General features: G+C 40.1%; 1 protein-coding gene across 1 annotated transcript in view; it reads right to left on the reverse strand.

Annotated features, from left to right (window-relative positions):
* Nucleotides 1-26,248, reverse strand: part of LOC133563135 (cGMP-inhibited 3',5'-cyclic phosphodiesterase 3A-like) — a 270,194-nt gene that overhangs the window by 109,684 nt on the left and 134,262 nt on the right. The window contains exon 2 of the mRNA XM_061917097.1: nucleotides 17,997-18,047. Coding sequence (XP_061773081.1) covers nucleotides 17,997-18,047 — 51 coding nt within the window. The remainder of the gene's footprint in view (nucleotides 1-17,996; nucleotides 18,048-26,248) is intronic.

Genomic DNA, 26,248 nt, shown 5'->3' on the forward strand with positions numbered 1-26,248 from the left:
TTTGCAAACACAAACATTTGTTTTTTTTCCACTCAATATGACAGTAATGTTCTTAGAATCCTGGGAAAATGTGTTTGAAGCAATATAAAATTGTTTCAAGGATGATATGTAACCAAACATGCAAAATGTCTAATAAAACTTTTAAATTGCATCTTTGTGAGTTTTATCAGAAACATGTGCTTTTGTAAGTTTTGCAAACACAAAAAATGTTTTTTTTTAGATTAGATTAGATTAGATAGTACTTTATTGATTACTAAATATGACAGTAATGGTTTTAGAATGCTGAGAAAAGGTGTCTGAAGCAATAAAAAAAAATATTTTTTTTTTTTCAAATTGCATCTTTGTGAGTTTTATCAGAAACATGTGCTTTTGTAAGGTTTGCAAACACAAAAACTGTTTTTTTCTTTACTCAATATGAAAGTAATGTTCTTATAATCCTGAGAAAAAGTGTTTGAAGCAAAAAATAAAATAAAATAAAATATATAAAATAATGTATGTTTGTGAGTTTTACTAGAAAAATGGCCTTTTACAAGGTTTGCAAACAAACATTTTTTTTTCAATCAATATGACAGTAGGGTACTTAGGATTCTGAGGGAAATGTGTCTGAAGCAAAACAAAATAGTTTCAAGCATAACTCCTAAACCAAACATGCAATATGTCTAACAATACCTAGAATAATGTATCTTTGTGAGTTTGACTAGAAACATGCTTTTGTAAGATTTGCAAACACAAATATTAGTTTTTCACAAGTAAAATTAGCTAACCTCAATGAACCCCAAAATTCCTTAAAATAAGTATATATTCTCACTAATAACAAGTGTACTATTATATTGTTTCATTGAAAATAAAACAGCAAAGTCCATTCGGCTGTCATCTGTTTTAATATGAGACACAATTGTGTCAAAGTCATGATTTTTATTTTTTTTACATGCTTGAAATAAGAAATTATTACTTTAAAAAAGTAATTTTATACTTGTGTTAATGACACATCTTTGCAACAGTTGATATTCTAGTTTCAAGCATGTTTTACTCAAAATAGGTCATCAAATCTCAGTAACAAGCTGTAATATCTTACTGACATCATTTAGGACCAAAACCCTTAAAACAAGTAAAACACTCTAACATAAAATTGTCAAGACGTGGACTATGGTGAGGTTTGTTTTCCCGTGGTGCAAATCGACTGGACCGGACATGGCGTGAAGGTAATGACATCTTTTATTATTAACTGAAAAAAAAGAACAAATGAAGGCGCTCTCAGCAGAGGTTCAAAACTTGGTTCTGAAAACAAAAACTCGCACAATGGCAGAACTATGGACAATAAAAACGAAAACACTTACTGTGATGTGAAAAGCATGAATCTATGGCAAGAAGTGAGCAATCAGGTAAAAAGGGTGTGTAGAGGGTGATAGAGGGTTATGTCGCCAGGCTGACTGCCTGGCAACTAGAGGCTTAAAATGTGGTGATTGACAACAGGTGCATTAGTCCAAGTGAATCAGGTGCGTGACATGAGGACAGGTGACAACTAATCGTTGTCATGGAAACTAAAACAAACCAGGGTGCGCAAAATCAGGAACTAATGGAGTCAAAAACAAAACAGAACATACCGTATTTCCTTGAATATAGTATGCGCCTGCCTAGAATTACTGCCCGGGTCAAACTCGTTTCACAAACTAATTAGCGCATGTTTAGCATTACCGCCGGCTCAGGATTAATGCTGGGTCAAACTCGTTTTGCAAAATATTATTTTTATTAGCGCATGTCTACAATTTCCACCGGGTCAAACTCGTCACGTCACGAGTGACACTTCACCTGTCATCATTTTCAAAGTGGAGGAGGCTGATTTCCATAACTTCAAATCGCATAAAGGGAAGAAGATTAAGAGCTATTCAGTAGGATTCAACGTCCAAACTATTGAATATGCTAAAAAGAACAGTAAGCAGCTATGTTTTATTAATATACCGTAGCTGCGTGTGTCAAATATGAGTCATTAAATGACTCCCGCCACCTGGTGGTAGAGGGCGCTAGTGATCCTTCTTGCGACTACTCGGCTGCAGAAGAAGTAACAACAAGCAGCAAGAGTGAGCAGCGTTCGTTTATCTTTTCCTCTCGCTTGCACTTTTAACATGGAGGATTACATATCTAAAATAAAACAGTTCTCTAAACTGGACTTTCAATCGAAGCAGGAGGTAATAAAGGAAGATCTCCATCGAGACAGAGAGACTTTTAAAACAGAAAAAAGATAAGGAAGACTTTTAGAAACAAGTTATCGATGCTTTTGATCAGAAGGAGCTGCGCATGGACTTCATTTATAAGTAAAGGTAAGACCACAATAAAGTTTTTTTTTTTTAAATTAAATGTGCTTTTCATGATGGTATCCTTACATCACACTCAAATTTTTAAGCGCAGGCCTAAATTTACCGCGTGCCTTTGGTAAGCGCCGGAGTGAGAAGAGGTTTTAAATTAATTAGCGCCCCGGCGGCAATTCAAGGAAATACGGTAACTAAACAGAACACGATCACAAAGACATGACAAAAATCTGCTTAGTGAGAATAATTATCTGTTCAGACAGAAAAACAGCAACTATCACCTTTATTTGAGATATTTAATCTTACTTAGATTTCAGTTTTTGCAGTGCATAGAAGTATAACCCATTCATTCATGACAGTATAACATTTGTTTCACCTCCCGGGATGTTTGTGTTTAGTTTTTCCAAACAGGTTAAGTACTACTACTGATTGACGTTATTTCCTGGAGAAACATACCTTGAATTTTCACTGCCAAACTGTTGAATTAATATGACAAGTCGTCGGGAGAATCGGTACTTTGAAAAATCTTTAAAAAAAAGATCAATCACTTTGATGCTTTAGTGTAAAGGCCATTACTTCTTTTTTTACGAGCACTCTATCAAGAGTTGTTGGGACTGCTGGCAGAAAAAGGACAACCTGATTAGAGATAGGAACACGCTGGAGTTTAACTGGGATTCCAAAAACACAATCCTTGGTGCGGAATTAGAAAAAAACTACTTTTGAGTGATTGTAGCCCAGGGGTCACCAACGCGGTGCCCGCCAGGTCGCGCGTAAGGACCAGATGAGTCGCCCGCTGGCCTGTTCTAAAAATAGCTGATATAGCAGCACTTACCAGTGAGCTGCCTCTATTTTTTAAATTGTATTTATTTACTAGCAAGCTGGTCTCGCTTTGCTCGACATTTTTAATTCTAAGAGAGACAAAACTTAAATAGAATTTGAAAATCTAAGAAAATATGTTGAAAACTTGGTCTTCACTTGTTTAAATAAATTCATTTATTTTTTTACTTTGCTTCTTATAACTTTCAGAAAGAAAATTTTAGAGAAAAAATACGACCTTAAAAATGATTTTAGGATTTTTAAACCGTTTTACCTTTTAACCTTTTAAATTCCTTCCTCTTCTTTCATGATGATTTAAATAAATGTTCAAGTATTTTTTTTACTTTGTTATTGTAAAGAATAATAAATACATTTTAATTTAATTATTCATTTTAGCTTGTTTTTTCGACAAATAATATTTGTGAAATATTTCTTCAAACCTTTTATGATTAAAATTCGAAAAAAATATTCTGGAAAATCAAGAAAATCTGTAGAATCAAATTTAAATCTTATTTCAAAGTGCATTTTAACCTATTTAAAACATGTCATCAAAATCCTAAAAGTAATCTTAATCAGGAAAAATTACTAATGATGTTCCATAAATTATTCTTAAAATTTTTAAAAAAAGATTCAAATTAGCTAGTTTTTGTCTTCATTTATTTAAGTTGAATTTTGAAATTTAAAGAGTTGAAATTGAAGATAAACTATGTTTCAAAATTAATTTGAATTTTTTTCGTGTTTTCTTCTCTTTTAAACAGTTCAATTAAGTGTTTTTTTCATCATTTATTCTCTAGAAAAAACCTTCCGTAAAAGTAAAAAAAAATGTACGACAGAATGACAGACAGAAATACCCATTTTTTTTTTATATATATATAGATGTTTTTATTAAAGGTAAATTGAGCAAATTGGCTATTTCTGGCAATTTATTTAAGTGTGTATCAAACTGGTAGCCCTTCGCATTAATCAGTACCCAAGAAGTAGCTCTTGGTTTCAAGCAGGTTGGTGACCTCTGCTGTAATCCTCAATAATCGCGTTCATCTAACGGCCTGAGCCAGCGGTGTGTTGGCCAAACGATCACAGCAGAGGCTGATATTTGCTTTTGTTGACATGTAACCTTTAAATCATGAACAAGTATCAATAAACATTTTTTTTTTACGACCGTTTTACAGCCAAGTCAAACACGAGGCGACGCGTGAACATTCTGTTATGACGTCCGTGAGTGATGGCGGCGTGTACAACCAAGCAATTTTTTATTTTTTTTCACGGGCCCCGTGTGAACTCGCCAGTCGATGGCGGCGCTGCGGACGAAAAGCCCACACGAGGGTCGGCGTAAACCGGGGGAGAGGGCCAGTCCAAACAAGTCAGCAGTCACTTCTGGATCCTCACTTGGATCTGCACTCTTCCATCTTAGCACACAGATAGGACAAGGAAATAAACTATGCGGACAAAGATTTGTGAACACATGGTCGGGCTGAGGACGCAGGAGGAGGAGCCATGTTGTTGAACTAGAACACGGGTGTCAAATGTATGGTCCTAAAATGAGTCTGCTAAGTAAAAACCCCGTTTCCATATACTTTATTTTTTCTTTTGCAAATAAACATTAACTTAGAATTTCATGGCTGCAACACGTGCCAAAGTAGTTGGGAAAGGGCATGTTCACCACTGTGTTACATCACCTTTTCTTTTAACAACACTCAATAAACGTTTGGGAACTGAGGAAACCAATTGTTGAAGCTTTGAAAGTGGAATTCTTTCCCATTCTTGTTTTATGTAGAGCTTCAGTCGTTCAACAGTCCGGGGTCTCTGCTGTCGTATTTTACGCTTCATAATGCGCCACACATTTTCCATGGGAGACCGGTCTGGACCCGCACTCTTTTTTTACAAAGCCACGCTGTTGTAACACAGCCACGCTGTTGTAACACATGCTGAACGCGTCTTGCATTGTCTGGCTGAAACAAGCAGGGGTGTTCATGAAAGAGACGGCGCTTAGATGGCAACATATGTTGTTCCAAAACCTGTATGGACCATTCAGCATTAATGGTGCCTTCACAGATGTGTAAGTTACCCATGCCTTGGGCACTAATGCACCCCCATACCATCACAGATGCTGGCTTTTGAACTTTGCGTCGATAACAGTCTGGATGGTTCGCTTCCTTTATGGTCCGGATGACACGATGTCAAATATTTCCAAAAACCATTTGAAATGTGGACTCGTCAGACAACAGAACACTTTTCCACTTTGCATCAGTCTATCTTAGATGATCTCGGGCCCAGAGAAGCCGGTGGCGTTTCTGGGTGTTGTTGATAAATGGCTTTCACTTTGCATATCCATCCATCCATCCATTTTCTACCGCTTATTCCCTTTCGGGGTCGCGGGGGGCGCTGGCGCCTATCTCAGCTACAATCGGGCGGAAGGCGGGGTACACCCTGGACAAGTCGCCACCTCATCGCAGGGCATAGTAGAGCTTTAACTTGCACTTACAGATGTAGCGACCAACTGTATTTAGCGACAGTGGTTTTCTGAAGTGTTCCTGAGCCCATGAGGTGATATCCTTTAGAGATTGATGTCGGTTTTTGATACGGTGCCGTCTGAGGGATCGAAGATCACAGTCATTCAATGTCTGTTTCCGGCCATGCCGCTTACCTGGAGTGATTTCTCCAGATTCTCTGAACCTTTTGATGATATTATGGAGCGTAGAAGTTGAAATCCCTAAATTTCTTGCAATTGCACTTTGAGAAACGTTGTTCTTAAACTGTTTGACTATTTGCTCACGCAGTTGTGGACAAAGGGGTGTACCTCGCCCCATCCTTTCTTGTGAAAGACTGAGCATTTTTTGGGAAGCTGTTTTTATACCCAATCATGACACCCACCTGTTCCCAATTAGCCTGCACACCTGTGGGATGTTCCAAATAAATGTTTGATGAGCATTCCTCAACTTTATCAGTATTTATTGCCACCTTTCCCAACTTCTTTGTCACGTGTTGCTGGCATCAAATTCTAAAGTTAATAATTATTTGCAAAAAAAAAAATGTTTATGAGTTTGAACATCAAATAAATGGGTTAAATGATAAATGGGTTGTACTTGTATAGCGCTTTTCTACCTTCAAGGTACTCAAAGCGCTTTGACACTACTTCCACATTTACCCATTCACACACACATTCACACACTGATGGAGGGAGCTGCCATGCAAGGCGCCAACCAGCACCCATCAGGTGTCTTGCTCAGGACACAACGGACGTGACGAGGTTGGTACTAGGTGGGAATTGAACCAGGGACACTCGGGTTGCGCACGGCCACTCTCCCCACTGCGCCACGCCGTCCCCTAATATGTTGTCTTTGTAGCATATTCAACTGAATATGGGTTGAACAGGATTTGCAAATCATTGTATTCTGTTTACATTTACATCTAACACAATTTCCCAACTCATATGGAAACGGGGTTTGTACAAACACAGAGGTCACATATTTGCATTTTGCTCCTTAATCTAAACAGGCGTTTTCTCCGAGCCTGCAGTAAAACGACAGTTAAATGTGGAATTGTTAAAAAAAATTGTGCAATGGTGAGAAAACAACGTGGCCCGGGGGGAGAAGTAGTAAAGCCCGGGACAAACGGCTCTCGGAGGCCTGCTGGACAGAAAGGGAGGCGTTTGATCTACACTGTAAACACAATTTCCTCATGGCAGCAACTGTTTGTCCTCACAAGAGCGGAGAAATGCACACCGCATGCATTTTGAACTGAAATACGCTGAGCTGAAGTGAACCAGGAGAATAAAAAAATAAAAACCCAACCATAACAAAAAAAACAACAACAAAAAGACTTCATTGTTTTTTTTTTCATTCTTCTTCCAGGAGCAGTGCGTGTTCGTATGATGACCCCGAGTAGATTAGCTGGAGAATTCTGCACTTAGAATAAGAAAAGCCGTGATACAGTGTGAATCATAGCAGAAGACTAACACCAAACTCCCGCAGGACTCTCCTTGCTCCCGGCCAAGCTCCTCCAGCCAAAACTACACCCAGCGCTGGACTTTCCAACTTCCCAAACAACTCCCAAACTCAGCTCCCTTTACGAGCTCCTTAGAAGTCGTGGCAAGAAACCCAAACGTGCACTTATTGTTATTGCACGTTTTATTTCCAAAACAGGACATGCAAATCTGTATCGCACAGTATAGAATGACATTAATGTGTTTGATTGTGGCAGCGCGGTGGTGAAGGGGTTAGGGAAGGGGTAGGGAAAATATGGCTCTCGAGCCAGATGTGGCTCTTTTGATGACTGCACCTGGCTCTCAGATAAATCATCGCTGACATTGCTCAACATGATAAGTCATGAATAATTCCGCTGGTAATCACAGTGGTAAAAATAACATTCACAATATAAAACATTCTCATGCATTTTAATCCATCCATCTGTTTTCTACCGCACCTGTTCAAGAAGTTGCATTAATGGTATGCTTTCGGAGAACAATGTTAATTAAAAGAATAACAGACTTATTATGTGAAGATTTGTCACTTCATTTCTGTTTGTGCTTCTTTGTTTTGTATTTACCGTATATTTCAAAGTATAAATCGCACCTGACTAAAATGCATAATAAAGAAGGGAAAAAACATACAAACCCCGTTTCCATATGAGTTGGGAAATTTGTGTTGGATGTAAATATAAACGGAATACAATGATTTGCAAATCCTTTTCAACCCATATTCAGTTGAATATGCTACAAAGACAACATATTTGATGTTCAAACTCATAAACATTTTTTTGTGTGCAAATAATCATTAACTTTAGAATTTGATGCCAGCAACACGTGACAAAGAAGTTGGGAAAGGTGGCAATGCATACTGATAAAGTTGAGGAATGCTCATCAAACACTTATTTGGAACATCCCACAGGTGTGCAGGCTAATTGGGAACAGGTGGGTGCCATGATTGGGTATAAAAGCAGCTTCCATGAAATGCTAAGTAATTCACAAACAAGGATGGGGCGAGGTTCACCACTTTGTAAGCAAATTGTTGAACAGTTTTAGAACAACATTTCTCAACGAGCTATTGCAAGGAATTTGGGGATTTTACCATCTACGGTCCATAAAATCATCAAAAGGTTCAGAGAATCTGGAGAAATCACTGCACGTAAGCGATGATATTACGGACATTTGATCCCTCAGGCGGTACTGCATCAAAAACCGACATCAGTGTGTAAAGGATATCACCACATGGGCTCAGAAACACTTCATAAAACCACTTTCAGTACTTAGAGTTGGTTGCTACATCTGTAAGCGCAAGTTAAAACTCTACTATGCAAACCCAAAGCCATTTATCAACAACACCGAGGAACGCCGCCGGCTTCGCTGGACCCGATATCATCTAAGATGGACTGATGCAAAGTGGAAAAGTGTTCTGTGGTCTGACGAGTCCAGATTTAGAATTATATTTGGAAACTTTGGACGTGGTGTCCTCCGGAACAAAGAGGAATAGAACCATCCGGATTGTTATCGACGCAAAGTTCAAAAGCCAGCATCTGTGATGGTATGGGGGTGCATTAGTGCCCAAGGCATGGGTAACTTACACATCTGGGAAGGCACCATTAATGCTGAAAGGTACATACAGGTTTTGGAGCAAAATATGTTGTCATCCAAGCAACGTTATCATGAATCCCCCTGCTTATTTCACCAAAACAATTCCAAGCCACGTGTTACAACAGCATGGCTTCGTAGTAAAAGAGTGCGGGTACTTTCCTGGCCCGCCTGCAGTCCAGACCTGTCTCCCATGGAAAATGTGTGGCGCATTATGAAGCGTAAAATACGACAGCGGAGACCCCGGACTGTTGAACGACTGAAGCTCTACATAAAGCAAGAATGGGAAAGAATTCCACTTTCAAAGCTTCAACATTTAGTTTCCTCAGTTCCCAAACACTTATTGAGTGTTGTTAAAAGAAAAGGTGATGTAACACAGTGGTGAACATGCCCTTTCCCAACTACTTTGGCACGTGTGGCAGCCATGAAATTCTAAGTTAATTATTATTTGCAAAAAAAAAACAAGTTTATGAGTTTGAACATCAAATATCTTGTCTTTGTAGTGCATTCAATTGAATATGGGTCGAAAAGGATTTGCAAATCATTGACCGCCAGTGTCTCTGATGGAGGAGCCAAGAAAGTCGCAGCTGCCTTTTTGACAGCTGTGGGAGGACGCAAGCTCCGCTCATGTCTCCTGTAAGAGCTTACTTATTACCACCATTTTCTCACCGAAACCTGCTGGTTGACATGTGGTAGAGAAACATGCTAGCTTGACCGCTCTGTTCCATATTAAAGCTTCACAACAAACAAAGAAACACCGGCTGTATTTGTGTTTCTAAAGGCAGCTGCAATACACCGCTTCCCACCTACATCTTTCTTCTTTGACGTCTCCATTATTAATTGAACAAATTGCAAAAGATTCAGCAACACAGATGTCCAGAATACTGTGTAATTATGCGATTAAATCGGACAACTTTTAGCCGTGAGTGGTGCTGGGATAAAATGTCCGCTATAAACAATAAAGTCACAAACACGCATCAACATACGCAACGTTTTCAACAGGACACTTTGCGGGAAATTTAAAATTGCAATTTAGTAAACTAAAAAGGCCGTATTGGCATGTGTTGCAATGTTAATATTTCATCATTGATATATAAAGTACCAGACTGCGTGGTCGCTAGTAGTGGCTTTCAGTAGGACTTTAGGAGGATGCATCAAACAGGAAGGGACCTGTCTTACTGCCGGGCCCCGTTATTGCCTTCAAACACAACAATGAGAGTCTAAGCAGGAAATTAAGACGGCATATTGATTGATTTTAAGTCATAGCAGTGTTTTGATCCCACGTTATTAAAGGATAATTAATACGTCATCCCACTACAACTCTGCAGGATTTATTATTACGATCTGATCTCACGTTGTCGTCATTGCCTTTATTTATGATAGGAGCCTGTCTTCCTGACAGCACACACACACACACACACACACACACACACACACACACACACACACGCATCCGTGCCAACTTCCGAGGGCATTGTTTGTTCTCCATGTAGTCCAGTGGTGTTCAAAGTGCGGCCCGGTAGCCATTTTTTAACGGCCTCAAGGCACATTTTAAGAATACAATTGAAAAAAATAAAAAAACATAAGAGCAAACAGGTGAAATGTAACAAGAAAATGTTGCAATGTTTACTCTAATAACACAAAGCTACCATGCAGGCTGTTTCTTTCTTTAAAAAATAATAATGAATCAAATTCAATTATCATTATGAATTATTGACCTGTTCAAGGCACATTACATCTCATTAAATATTCCACTTAGAAATATTTTTTGGGGAAAATATTACATATTTTGTGTTTTGCCATATAAAAAACTGTGCTGTTTTTTTTTTTTTTTTAAAGAAGGGCCTAAAACATAGGAACACAAAACATAAACAACAATAAAACTTAAAATTGACGGATATATCTGAAGTTGATCTCGAGATTGTTGTGCTAAGAGTAAACAGTAAAAAAAATGTATAATTTATTTTTCAACACTTTAATGAGTGAGATACTTTTGGATCCCCAATTATTTTAGTGTGATTTGTTTTTAAGTGTCATTGCTCAAAAAATAATAATGAATCAAAATCCAAAATTAAGGCTCCAATTATAATATAATCTCAAATATTCCAACTAAAAAAGTTATTGGGTGAAAATATTGCATATTTTGTGATTTTTCCCAATGTTGATCGAGAGATTTAAAACTTGAATAATAATAAAAACAGTAAAACTGAATAATGACACATTTTTTATATTTTTTTTGACCAAAACCCTCTGGGGTCCCCGGGATCATAACTGAGTGGAGGTCTAAATGTATATTCTTTATACATATATTGCATTGGTTTTTAAAAAAAAAATTATGAAAATGGCCCCCGCTTGCTCTGATTTTTCAGTGTGCGGCCCTCAGTGGAAAAAGTTTGGACACCCCTGATCTAGTCCATGGGTCGACAACCCAATATGTTGAAAGAGCCATATTGGACCAAAAATACAAATACAAATCTGTCTGGAGCCGCAACATCCTCGGTTCTTCCGAGGATGTTGTAGTCGTAATGATTTGTGCAGTCCTTTGAGACATTTGTGATTTAGGGCTATATAAATAAACATTGATTGATTGATTGATTGATTGAAGAGCCATATTACATACGGATAGTGTGTCATGAGATATAAATTGAGTTAGGAGGACATAAAGGAAACAAAATGAGCTCAAATATAGCTACAAATGAGGCATAATGGTGTACAAACCCCGTTTCCATATGAGTTGGGAAATTGTGTTAGATGTAAATATAAACAGAATATAATGATTTGCAAATCATTTTCAACCCATATTCAGTTGAATATGCTACAAAGACAACATATTTGATGTTCAAACTGATAAACATTTTTTTTTTTTGCAAATAATCATTAACTTTAGAATTTGATGCCAGCAACACGTGACAAAGAAGTTGAGAAAGGTGGCAAAACATACTAATAAAGTTGAGGAATGCTCATCAAACATTTATTTGGAACATCCCACAGGTGTGCAGGCTAATTGGGAACAGGTGGGTGCCATGATTGGGTATAAAAACAGCTTCCCAAAAAATGCTCAGTCTTTCACAAGAAAGGATGGGGCGAGGTACACCCCTTTGTCCACAACTGCGTGAGCAAATAGTCAAACAGTTTAAGAACAACGTTTCTCAAAGTGCAATTGCAAGAAATTTAGGGATTTCAACATCTACGCTCCATAATATCATCAAAAGGTTCAGAGAATCTGGAGAAATCACTCCACGTAAGTGGCATGAATATGCTAAAAAGAACAGTAAGCAGCTATGTTTTATTAATATACCGTAGCTGCGTGTGTCAAATATGAGTCATTAAATGACTCCCGCCTCCTGGTGGTAGAGGGCTCTAGTGATCTTTCTTGCGACTACTCGGCTGCAGAAAAAGTGACAACAAGCAGCGTGTGTTTATTTTTTCCTCTCGCTTGCACTTTTAACATGGAGGATTACATATCTAAAATAAAACCGTTTTCTTAACTGGACTTTCAATCGAAGCAGGGGGTAATAAAAGAAGCTCTCCATCGAGACAGAGAGACTTTTAAAACTGAAGAAAGATAAGGAAGACTTCTATAAACAAGTTATCGATGCTTTTGATCAGAAGGAGCTGCGCATGGACTTCATTTATAAGTAAAGGTAAGACCATAATAACGTTTTTTTTAATTAAATGTGCTTTTCATGATGGTATCCTTACATCACACTCAAATTTATAAGCGCAGGCCTAAATCTACCGCATGCCTTTGGTAAGTGCCAGAGTGAGAAGAGGTTTGAAAATAATTCGCGCCCTGGCGGCAGTTCAAGGAAATACGGTTAATTATATTCAGTACCATACCGCCTCTAAAAAGCACCGGTCCGCCACACCCTAAGATTTTTTTGTTAAAATAAAGCCAATAATGCAATTTTTTCTGGTCCCCTTTATGTAGAAAAGTATCGAGAAGTACTGAAAAGCAGAGGTGGGACCAAGTCATTGTTTTGCAAGTCACAAGTAAGTCTCAAGTCTTTGCCCTTGAGTCAAGTCTCGAGTCAAGACAGGCAAGTCCCGAGTCAAGTCCAAAGTCAAGACTGGAAAGTCTCAAGTCAAGTCCCAAGTCCTGCATTTTGAGTTTCGAGTCCTTTCAAGTCATTTTAATCACAGACTAATACATTTACACAGATTGTGTATGTTTTTAAAATGCTGTATTTATTTATTAAAACCAAGTGCATTTGAAATTGCAGGAAAAAAAAATAGTGCTGACCTTGCAATTCATAATAACACTATTAACCAGTCATTTTAAACATTTAACTCATTGCTTTACAGAATAAACACATTTGGAAATATAAGTTCAACTGTACTTATTTGTACTAAAGTGTTAACATTGTATTTCCATGTCATATTGCATTGTAGCTAGTTCCACAGCAGTTTCTATCCTGTTCTTACCTTATGTCATTGATCTCATCTCATACTGTTTGTGTGTTTATGTGTGCGTACACATGAAAAACATAACAAATACATGAAAATAACAATGAACAATGTACTGTTTAGATTTCAGGGCCCTATGCAAAAGCAATCTGTACACATATTTTTAATATAGTGTACATTTTAACTGACCTTTATTTGACTATGTTTGTCTTTTTGTAGGTGGCTAAAATACACGGTGCTGCTGACCACCGTATAACCTCACGTTACCGTTTGTGATACACTGACTAACGTAACGCTATGTGTAGGTACCTCATGAAACCCTGCTTGAAAAAAATCACTTTACAAAAAGTATGAATACGGTAGCAAACTGCAGTGGATGCAACAGATTGTCGTGTTTGCAATGACGTTATAACCAGATAGATCTTATAAGTAGACGCCGCATTGGCTGCTGTGACGCGAGCAATTTGGCCTCCATCTTGAAGTGGTGATGAGGAGCCGGCGAGCAGCCTAAACTGACAGTTGACAGGTAGAAAACAAAGATGCCGGGCGGTGTTCAGCGTTTTCCTGTTAAAATGAACGGACTGTTGAAAATAGGAATTGGGGGATTACTTTTCACAAGTAAGATTTAACATTAACGTACTCTTGCCTTCCGCCTGATTGTAGCTGAGATAGGCACCAGTGCCCCCCGCAACCCAAAGGGAATAAGCAGTAGAAAATGGATGGATGGATGGTTGTATTTTGTGAAAAGAATATTACCACAGAGTTGTGAAGGAGCAAAGATCTTCAATATTTGTATGTGAAAATCACAAAGAAATCTTCTGGGGGAGGATGACGCCCCTACAGGTATTTGCTTTACAAACTTTCAGCCCCACCTAAAACAAAATTCACCAGTTGCCAATGATTATGATGCATTCTCATTGTAGGCAAAATATAAGACAATACTTTCTTAACAGTATGTATGTAACCAGGAATAAGTCTTCAAGTAACAATATTCAAATACTAACATTGTTGGGTACAACAGAATTTTGTTTTATTCTGAATCCAGTCAAACAGATTGGTGGTTTTAGCTGATATAAAAACTTACAGGTTAAAGTTAAAGTACCAATGATTGTCACACACACACTAGGTATGGTGAAATCTGTCTTCCGCATTTGACCCATCCCCTTGTTCACCCCCTGGGAGGTGAGGGGAGCAGTGGGCGCCCGGGAAACATTTTGGGCGATTTAACCCCCAATTCCAACCCTTGATGCTGAGTGCCAAGCAGGGAGGTAATGAGTCCCATTTTTATAGTCTTTGGTATGACTCGGCGTGTTAATATATGTTTATTTTTAAGTATTTGGCAGACGCATTTATCCGAAGCGACATACATAAAAAAATACATATAAAACAATCACTGAAAACATGATCATTTAAGGGAAGAATGTAATAGAATATCAATACAAAGTGTCAAGACAGAATAAACTCCCTGCTGCTGCAGCAACAGAGATAGTCTATAGGTCCGTAAGATACATAGATATCTAATGTATTCATACATTGTTTATGCAGAATATATGCATGTATATACATATATACATGCATATGTTTTTTTCCCCTTCTCTGGGATTATATTCCCAGTATTGATCTGGGACGTCTGGTCACTTACAGCATATACAAATATTCTGTTACTGTTAAGCAAACTATGAATAATAAAACACACCAAAACATGTGTCCTTTTATCATAGTTACACGTATGACGAAAATCAGTGGTTTTTAGTGAGGTAAGATTAATTAAATGCGCCAACTGTTCAAATTAATTGCACTGAGTGGAGCGGATCACCACTCCAAGATGGCGGCTGCGTGTCTCGTCTCCTCAGCGCCAGTAGCAGAAGTGCTCTATACCGCGTCTACTTATAAGATGACTATGGTTATAACGTTAGCAGTGAGTTTACAGCCTCACTCATTTAACTACACAGCAAATAAAAGTCACGTTACTCAGCCAATAAACTTTAGCTTACAATCAAAACTTACCTTTCTTTGTGCATCTCCAAATGTCGAACGAAATTGGAAGTTGTTGCGTCTACATATTCGAACTGCATGTTTTGCATACGGCAATTCGTTTTTTGTTGACCATGTCGTAGTTTTTATACCCGAACGAAACTAACTTTGGCATATTTTTTTTCTCAATGGCGCGTTGTTTGAGAATTATTCTTCCTTGGTTTTCCTGCAATTTGATTGGATGAGTGCTGTGGGACCAAAACAACAGTACTAATTTGATTGGCTGTTGCACTGAGAGCATACAAGCTGACGGAAACAACACGCAGACAGACACAAGTACAAAATGAAAGATACGGAGCGCTCCTGAATAACTTTTTAATCTTTGGGTTTCGGGGAAAGTAGCAAGTCATGTCAAGTCAAAAGGCTCAAGTCCAAGTCAAGTCACAAGTCATTGATGTTAAAGTCTAAGTCGAGTTGCAAGTCTTTTTAAATGTGGTCAAGTCGAGTCTAAAGTCATCAAATGTATGACTCGAGTCTGACTCGAGTCCAAGTCATGTGACTCGAGTCCACACCTCTGCTGAAAAGTATCAAAATAATATTGGTATCAGGACAATACTTGTCACTAGTATATCATGCAAAAGCACAGATTCTAACCTTTGAAATATGTTGTATTGTTCAAGACTTATGGTCATTTAAAAACATTACTGCACGTCGTAATGGCAGCTAAACTTTCCATCCTAAAGATCTAAAATAAAAATATTTGGGAATGTCCGGCGGGCCAGATTGAAAAGCTTAACGGGCCACAAGTGGTCTCCGGCCTTAATTTGCCCAGGTTTGCAGTACACTCTTCCTTGTCTCTCTTTCTCACAGAGACTAAAAACCAGGGCACCTTCTTACATACGTCACATACTGTCACGTCACACACCCTTGCGGAGCAGATAGGTAGCAGCATGGGTAACATTAGCTGTGTTGCTAGCGGACCCGTGCGAGTGGTAATACGAGAGAAAGAAGGTGCAAATCATGTAAGAAACCAAACCCCTAAGAAAATAGCATGGGGTCCATGGTCTGGCGGTGGTTTGGCTTCAAGTGGGAAGATGTTGAGCAAATATGCGGCAAAAGCGTTGCTACAAAAAGTAGCAGTTACTGCTGATTTGTAGCATCATTTAAAAAGTCATCCACTAGAGAATGAGGAGTGCTTGAAACTCGGCATGTCAACATCTCCGTTCGGTGCCACACCAACAAAATGCCGAAGCAACCATTTCCAGATCAAAACCGTATGAAAAAATAGTCAACAACAGAAGGAGATAACATCCGCAGGAACCTACCACATAGCGAAGGACATACACTATTTGACTTCATGTTATGCAGCTCATTTTTATTTGACAATAATTGAAATATCTTGTGTGACATCATGCACAAAAGTGGATTTGGAGAAGGCACAGAAATCCTGTGGGGAGTGCTTAGAAAGTACGGGGTAACGGACTGTCCGATTGTGGCGGTCCGCTCCCTGTATGATCAGTGCCAGAACTTGGTCCGCATTGTAAGTCGGACACGTTTCCAGTGAGGGTTGGACTCCGCCAAGGCTGCCCTTTGTCACCCATTCTGTTCATAACTTTTATGGACAGAATTTCTAGGCGCAGTCAAGGCGTTGAGGGGTTCCTGTTTGGTGGCTGCAGGATTAGGTCTCTGCTTTTTGCAGATGATGTGGTCCTGATGGCTTCATCTGGCCAGGATCATTAGCGCTTACTGGATCGGTTCGCAGCCGAGTGTGAAGCGATGAGAATCAGCACCACCAAGTCCGAGTCCATGGTTCTCGCTCGGAAAAGGGTGGAGTGCCATCTCCGGGTTGGGGAGGAGACCCTGCCCCAAGTGGAGGAGTTCAAGTACCTTTTAGTCTTGTTCACGAGTGAGGGAAGAGTGGATGGTGAGATCGACAGGCGGATCGGTGCGGCGTCTTCAGTAATGCGGACGTTGTATTGGTGAAGAAGGAGCTGAGCCGGAAGGCAAAGCTCTCAATTTACCGGTCGATCTACGTTCCCATCCTCACCTATGGACAAGATCACGGGTACAAGCGGCCCAAATGAGTTTCCTCCGCCGGGTGGCGGGTTTCTCCCTTAGAGATAGGGTGAGAAGCTCTGTCATCCGGGAAGAACTCAAAGTAAAGCCGCTGCTCCTCCACATGGAGAGGAGCCGGATGAGGTGGTTCGGGCATCTGGTCAGGATGCCACCCGAACGCCTCCCTAGGGAAGTGTTTCAGGCACGTCTGACCGGTAGGAGGCCACGGGGAAGACCCAGGACACGTTGGGAAGACTATGTCTCCCGGCTGGCCTGGGAACGCCTTGGGATCCCCCAGGAGGAGCTGGATGAAGTGGCTGGGGGGAGGGAACTCTGGGCTTCTCTGCTTAGGCTGCTGCCCCCGTGACCCAACCTCGGATAAGTGGAAGAATATGGATGGATGGATGGAGGGATAATTTAAAATATATTCGGAGGTCTCAAGGTTGGCAAGTACACCACAAGGACAGCAAAGACCAAAACAACGTTACAACGGCACCCATGTGAGCCATGTCTTTAAAACATCCACAAACGGTCCTTGGGGCGGTATAGTTCTTTTGGTAGAGTGGCCGTGCCAGCAACGTGAGGGTTCCAGGTTCGATCCCTGCTTCCGCCATCTTGTTCACTGCCGTTGTGTCCTTGGGCAAGACACTTTACCCACCTGCTCCCAGTGCCACCCACACTGCTTTAAATGTAACTTAGATATTGGGTTTCACTATGTAAAAGTGCTGTGAGTCACTAAAGAAAAGTGCTATATAAATATAATTCACCTCCTAATATATTACGTTTATTTTACAGAAGATCTTTTTGCAGATGGCAAAAGTTTAAGGGTGGACAAAGGTTTCAAATGTGAGTGTTTGACTTCTCGGGCCCACCTGTGAACCTCGGGAGCCTCTCTTGTGGTCCCAGTCTGAGCGGGACAGCATCTGCGAGAAGAACAAAGACAGAAAAGTGGTTAAAGCACTGAAAGGTAAGAATGAACATGATGGAGGGAACACTTGCAGGCCACGACTTCAGAGCTATTAAGAGCAACGGTCCGGCTCAGGGTTTAGTTCAAAGTGGTTTTCACTGAGGGCCACATCGCAGTTATGTTTGGCCCCAGAGGGCCGCTTCTAACAGTGAATACGATTATTAGGCAATTCTTTCCTGCATTTCATTAGTAGATTTTTTTCAAAGTAATATGGTAAGTTGCAATAATTTCACCTCAAAATGTAGTGTATATTACTCTAAATGGAAAAACAGTACTGCTGTTTTTAAGGTGGAAAAAAAAAGGCAGCTGAGTTGCCAGAATTTTACTGTAAAATTTACATTTGTTTTTTTTTTTTACTGTAATTAAAAAAATTGAACTTTGTTGCTCCTCTTGCATATAAAAAGTGACAACTATAATTAGCTTATAGCAGAGGTGTGAAAGTGGTTTTCACTGAGGGCCACATTGCAGTTATGTTGGGCCCTAACAGTGAATACTATTATTACACAATTTTTTAATGCATTTTATTAGTAGATTTTTTTTAAACTATAATGTAAAAAAAATATGGTAAGTTGCAATAATTCCACCTCAAAATGTAGTGTATATTATTGTAAATGGAAAAAAGTCCTGCTATTTTTATGTTAAAAAAAAAGAAAGCTGAGTTGCCAGAATTTTACTGTAAAATGTACATTAGTTTTTTCACTGTAAACCAAAAAAAATTGCACTTTGTTGCTCCTCTTGCAGATAAAAAGTGACAACTATAATTAGCTTATAGCTGAGGTGTCAAAGTGGTTTTCACTGAGGGCCACATCGCAGTTATGTTTGGCCCCAGAGGGCCGCTTCAAACAGTGAATACTATTAATACACAATTTTTAAATGCATATTTTTAGTAGATTTAGCAGGGAGTCCAGAAGTCCAGCAGTAACATGCCGAGCGCACGCAAAGCTAAGACAAAACTTAGCACAAGCACAGACGAAAAACCAACGTGTGTCACACCTGGGTGAAGTCTTGTCTGATTTTCATCTGGTGTCATGTGGTCTTTTCATTTCCTCGACCCCGAAAGGGAATAAGCGGTAGAAAATGGATGGATGGATGGATGGATGGATTTTGAAAGTTTAACTCTCCCTCTCGTTTCAGATCACTTGCCCTTCCTCCTGTTTCACTGGTCTGACATCACTCCTGATTGCCTGATTGTGCCCACCTGTGTCACACTCCCTCATGTGTATAAATGTCTCGTCCTCCCCTTGTCTTGTGCCAGAGTGCCTCGTTACTTCATGTGCGTACCTCCAGCGTTCCCTGCCATAGCATTGACCACAGCCACGTTCTTGTACCTTTTTGGAATCACGGGAGTAATTTGATTTGTAAGTTTTGTCAGGTAAGATTATCTTCCTAGTATCGCCTCCTTTAGAGCGGCTTTTGTTATACTTAGTAGTGTTTTGTTCATAGCCCCTTTTTTCCCTCTGTAGACGGAGCGTTTTGAGTTATTGATATTTTTGTTTAGTTTATAGCTCAGGTCAGTTGTGTTTTTATAGCCTGTTTTGTTTCTCCCGTTTTGGACCCCTTTCCTTGATCAAATAAATACATTGTATTTAAATCCTGCATCTGTGATCAGAGTCCTGTTCTGTTCGTGACAACGTGAGACTTGCATAGAGCAAACAACGAACCAAGAATGAACTGAGGTTGCAGGCAGGCTTAAATACTAAAGCAAACAATTACCACAGGTGTGCGTCAAAAAGCATAGCAGGTGGAAAAAATGAGAAACCATGGTAACAAGACAAAACAAGGAAGTGCACAAACTAACACAAAAATCCAAATAACAAACGATCCGGGCAGCGAATCGTAACAATTCAATTATTTTGGCTCTTATGGAGTCTGCAGTGGTGAATTGATTAGCATGGACCCCAACTTAAAACAAGTTGAAAAACTTATTTGGGTGTTATCATTTAGTGGTCAAATATGTACTCTAAAACTGTGATTTAATCCCCAATTCCAAGCCTTGATGCTGAGTGCCAAGCAGGGAGGTAATGGCTCATATTTTTATAGTCTTTCGGTATGACTCGGCCGGGGTTTGAACTCAAGACCTACCGATCTTTAGGGCGGACACTCTAACCCAGGGGTCCCCAAACTTTTTGATTCGGGGGCCGCATTGGGTTAAAAAAATTCAGCCAGGGGCTGGGCTGTAAAATATATATCAGGTCAGGAAATAACACAGAGGCTATTTCATCCCAACAAGCCTGTTTTGCAGGTTTCCTTGCTCTTCAGGGGATTTCCTAATAACACAGGCTCCAGTACTCCCCGCGATAAGCGGTAGAAAATGGCCGCATGTATAATAAAATCCCCTGAAGAACAAGGAAACCTGCGAAACAGGGAATTTTAGAATAAAATATGTAACGACCTGGTCGCATCCTGGTGCAGAGTTCATCCTCCCAGAAATGCAGACGGGCTTCGGACACAGCGTGCAGGTAAGAACAAAGTATTTATTTAGAAATAAAACAGACTTTAACAAAGAAAAATGTGCTCACAGCACTTAAGGCAAAAAACTAAAAGAGCTAGCATGGGAGCTAGAAGATAAAGAGACTAGCATGGGAACGAGCAAGTAGTGAGCAGGAAACAGATGTCGTCACTGGTTGTACGAAAACAAACTAGGAAGCCAGGCCGAGTGAGGCCAGGGCAAGGACTAAATAGCCCTCTGATTAGTGCACAGGCAACAGGTGCTCGTCTCGGGAACTAACCAGAGGCAGGTGAATGTAATTTTCCGTCATGGCAACTGAGATAAACAAAATCAAGAGGTGCTGAAAACACAAGTGACTTAGACAACATAAACAAAATACGATCCAGGTATCGGATCATAACAAAAATATATAATAAAATCCCCTGAAGAGCAGGGAACTGTTCAAAACAGATTTGTACGGATGAAATAGCCTCTGTGTTTTTTCCTGACCCTACATATACATATATATATATATATATATATATATATATATATATATATATATAGATATATATATATATCTATATATATATATATATATATATATATATATATATATATATATATATATATATATATATATATATATATATCTGTCAGGGGTATTTGTTGACGAACCCCAAGATGCAGAGATGGAGGCAGGCATTGAATGTGAAAACATGATTTAATTAAATACTAAGACAAAAACAAAACCAAAAAGGGTACAAACACAAAGCGCGCACGAGGCGGATAATCAAACAAAAGGAGCTAGCCTGGGAGCTGGAAAATAACGAACAGGAGCTTAGCGTGGAAGCTAGCGGGTAGCGAACAGGCAAACAGAAGTCGTACTTGTATAACGAAAAATAAAACGGAAGCAGGGAACAAAAAAGAGTAAGCTACAAACATCAACTGAATATGGCTTACCGCTACGTTGCAAAGACAAGGTACGACACGACAAGAGCGATAACACATCACAAGAGCGACTAGACGTGACATCGACAAGACAACACAATACAATGATCCAGCAACTGACACAAGACAAAGCAAGTACAAATAGGAGCAGGCTGATTGGTGACAGGTGTGGCCAGGTGCCAATCAGCCGCAGCTGAGGAGGAACACAGCACTCAGGGAACAAGACAGGAAGCTGACAAAATATGAGCACTAGACAGGAACTAAAGACAGGAGATACTAAACACAGAGGAAACAGACAAATGCAGAGGAAAAAACTAAAACTTCGACAAACTGTCAGGGGAAAGCCTGACAATATCAATGGGAAAATGCATTTTTAAAGAATATGATTTGCCTAAGCGGCTAGGAGACACCGAGAGTAACAAGCAGTAGGAAATGAATTAGAGAGGACAGATTTCAAATAATAAATATAATAAAATACAATTTAAATTAAAATATTTTCACACGGGACATCCCGCGGGCCGGATTTTGTATGCTGGCCGTGGTTTGGGGACCCCTGCTGTAACCACTCGGCCACTGTTTATCACGCCACTTTAGCGTTTTTTTTCAATACATTAAAGTCCTACTGAAAGCCACTACTAGCGACCACGCAGTCTGATAGTTTATATATCAATGATGAAATATTAACATTGCAACACATGCCAATACGGCCGCTTTAGTTTACTAAATTGCAATTTTAAATTTCCCGCGGAGTTTCTTGTTGAAAACGTCGCAGAATGATGACACGTGTTTGTGACAATATTGGTTGGAGCGGACCTACTAGCCCAGCACCACTTACGGCTTAAAGTCGTCTCTTTTCATCCAGTAATTAAACAGTATTCTGGACATCTGTGATGCTGAATCTTTTGCAATTTGTTCAATTAATAATGGAGACATCAAAGAAGAAAGATGTAGGTGGGAAGCGGTGGTTTGCAGCTGCCTTTAGCAACCGAAACAAAGCTGGTGTTTCTTTGTTTGTTGTGAAGCTTTAGCGAACATGTTTCTCTACCACATGTCAACCAGCAAGTTTTTGGAAGAGAAAATTGTGATATTAAGTCGGCTCTTACCGAAGACTTGTGTGGAGTTAGCGTCCTCCTGCAGCAGCTGTCATCTTGGCTCTTCCATTGGCTTCTCTTAGAGACACTGGCGGTCACCGCAGCCCTACGACTTTCAGGTATGACTTTATAATCTCACTAAAACACTATTAACACAATAAGCAGATACGGGATTTTCCAGAAATATCCTAGTAAATGTGTCTAATAACATCTGAATCACTCCCACTGCCCTGTCTTTTTTTTTTCTAGTCCTTCACTCTCACTATCCTCATCCACAAATCTTTCATCCTCGCTCAAATTAATGGGGCAATTGTCGCTTTCTCGGTCCGAATCGCCCTCACTGCTGGTGGCAATGATTATAAACAATGTTCAGATGTGAGGAGCTCCACAACCCGTGACGTCACGCGCACATCGTCTGCTACTTCCTTCCGGTACAGGCAAGGCTTTTTTATTAGCGACCAAAAGTTGCAAACTTTATCGTGGATGTTCTCTACTAAATCCTTTCAGCAAAAATATGGCGAAATGATCAAGTATGACACATAGAATGGACCTGCTATCCCCGTTTGAATAAGAACTTCTCATTTCAGTAGGCCTTTAAGTGACAAGTTTGTGTACGGCTCTTTCAGTAATTAACGTAAAAGGAGGGAAGGTTTATTGTTATTGTTTATCACAATGAGGTTACATAACATCGACCCCTTCCCACAAGACTAAAGAAGGCAACCAGACAGCAGACTGTCAGTATGAGGTGGTGCAGGACCACACCACTGCAAATTGGAGAATGTGCTTTTTAACATCCTCCCCCCTTTCCACTGAGCACACTCATCTAATGCAATTTCACAGTCAGGTTTGGTTGACTTCGGTTCCTACTTCGCTGCCTAAAGGTCTGGTGGAGGTGGAGGATCTGATTACCAGCCGCTGTGTCCTCCCCGGGCTTCCAAAAAAACTCTGGTTCCTTTTCTCGAGAGTCCCCGCGCAGATCCGGCGCACTGATGCACGTCGAAGAAACATTCGGCCGAACACAACACTTTGCGTTCGTGTCTCCGGCCGAGTGTGGAGCTCGGCGAGACCCGGTATGTTCCCCGTGACGAATCCCTGCCGCACACACAACTAAGGCAAGCCTCTGCGTATCAGCGCAGAACGGATAATTGAATATGCTAGTGGTGCTTATTGAGTTGGGTGAGGCTGTGGGGCAAAACATGACCAAAGCTGAGGATTTGCCTGCAAGGAGCTTATATTGACACCCGTGTGGTTGTGTGGTGATGAACAACACACCTGCTTGGATATGGACTTGATTTAAAGGCCTACTGAAATGAGATGTTCTTATTTAAACGGGGATAGCAGTTCCATTCTATGTGTCATACTTGATCATTTTGTGATATTGCCATATTTTTGCTGAAAGGATTTAGTAGAGAACATCGACGATAAAGTTTGCAACTTTTGGTGGCTAATAAAATAGCCTTGCCTGTACCGGAAGTAGCAGATGATGTGCGCATGACGTCACGAGTTGTGGAGCTCCTCACATCTGAACATTGTTTACAATCATGGCCACCAGCAGTAAGAGCAATTCAGGCCGAAAAAGCGACGATTTCCCCAATAATTTGAGCGAGGATGAAAGATTTGTGGCTGAGGAAAGTTAGAGTGAGGCACTAAAAAAAAAAAAGCGACGGCTCCGGGCGGCGGCAGCAGGTGCGTTTCAGATGTAATTAGACACATTTACTAGAATAATTCTGGAAAATCCCTTATCTGCTTATTGTGTTAATAGTATTTTAGTGAGATTACTGTCATACCTGAAAGTCGGATGGCTGCGGTGAACGCCAGTGTCTCTCAGAGAAGCCAAAAAAGGAGCCTAGATCACAGCTGCCTTTTTGACAGCTACAGGAGGAGGTCCCATAATCCACTGAAATCTCCGGTGAGAGCCGACTTAATATCACAATTTTCCCATCCAAAAACGTGCTTGCTGGTTGACCGCTCTGTGTTAAAGCTTCACAACAAAGAAACACCGGCTGTGTTTGTGTTGCTAAAGGCAGCTGCAATCCACCTCTTTCCACCAACAGCATTCTTCTTTATAGTCTCTATTATTAATTGAAGAAATTGCAAAAGATTCAGCAACACAGATGTCCAAATTACTTTGTAATTATGCGATGAAAAGAGACGGCTTTTAGCCGTGTGGTGCTGGACTAGTATGTCCGCTACAACCAATAACGTCACAAACACACGTCATCATTCCGCGACGTTTTCAACAAGAAACTCCGCGGGAAACTTAAAATTGTAATTTAGTCAAATAAAAAGGCCATATGCATGTGTTGCAATGTTAATATTTCATCATTGATATATAAACTATCAGACTGTGTGGTTGCTAGTAGTGACTTTCAGTAGGACTTTAAACCTTGCCTGAAAACACTGAATACAATGAGCAAAAATCAAACAGTATTTTTACTTGCTTGAAAACAAGCAATAAAATACTGCAAAATACAAAACCCAAAACCAGTGAGGTTGGCACGTTTTGTACAAACGTAAAAGGTAAATAAAAACAGAATACAATGATTTGCAAATCCAATTGAACAGACTGCAAAGACAAGATACAAAATGTTCAAACTGGAAAACGTTATTTTTTTGCAAAAAAACTGGCCCAATTGGCAAAAATGCTCATCAAACGCTTATTTGGAACATCCCACAGGTGAACAAGCTTATTGGGAACAGGTAGGTGCCATGATTGAGTATAAAAGCAGCTTCCGTGAAATGTTCAGTTATTCCCAAACAAGGATGGGGCTAGGGTCACCGCTTTGTGAACAAATGCGTGAGCAAATTGTTTAAGGACAACATTTCTCAACCAGCTACTGCAAGGAATTTAAGGATTTCGCCATCTACTGTCGGTAATATGATTAAAAGGATTCAGAGAATCTGGAGAAATCACCGCACGTAAGCGGCAAGGCTGAAAACGCGCATTGAATATCCGTGACCTTTGATCATTCAGGCGGCACTGCATCAAAAAGCGACATCACTGTGTAAAGGATATCACCACATTGGCTCAGGATCACTTAAGAAAACCACTGTCAGTAACTAAAGTTTGTCGCTACATCTGTAAGTGCAAGTTTAACTTCTACTATGCAAAGCCAAAGCCATTTATCAACAACACCCTGAAACGCAGCTGGTTTCGCTGGGCCCGATGTCAGCTAAGATGGACTGACGAAAAGTGGAAAAGGGTTCCGTGGTCTGACGAGTCCACATTTCAAATAGTTTTTGGAAACTGTGGACGTCGTGTCTTCCGGAACAAAGAGGGAAAAGGCCCATCAAGATTTTTATAGGCGCAAAGTTGAAAAGCCAGCATCTCTGATGGTATGGGGGTGTATTAGTACCCATGGCATGGGTAACTTACACATCTGTGAAGGCACCATTAATGCTGAAAGGTACATACAACTTTTGGTGCTTGGATTGTTTCCCTGGCTTCGAGACTCTCCCGAAGGACAGTGCAGCGAAGACACAACAAACTCCCTGCTTGTCTCTCATGGACACACACCTGTTGTTGACTTTGGACTAGCGACTGCATGACATCAAGGACGTAGAACAGAGACACACTGCAGGCTTACACATAAACATTTATCCACAAAAATATACGCCACACACATACAGTACATACCCCACCCCAAATACAACGCCCTCGACGAAAATCCCATAGGGGTGATGAAA

The sequence above is a fragment of the Nerophis ophidion genome, linkage group LG12 (assembly GCF_033978795.1).
Source record: "Nerophis ophidion isolate RoL-2023_Sa linkage group LG12, RoL_Noph_v1.0, whole genome shotgun sequence".
Taxonomy (NCBI): Eukaryota; Metazoa; Chordata; class Actinopteri; order Syngnathiformes; family Syngnathidae; genus Nerophis; species Nerophis ophidion.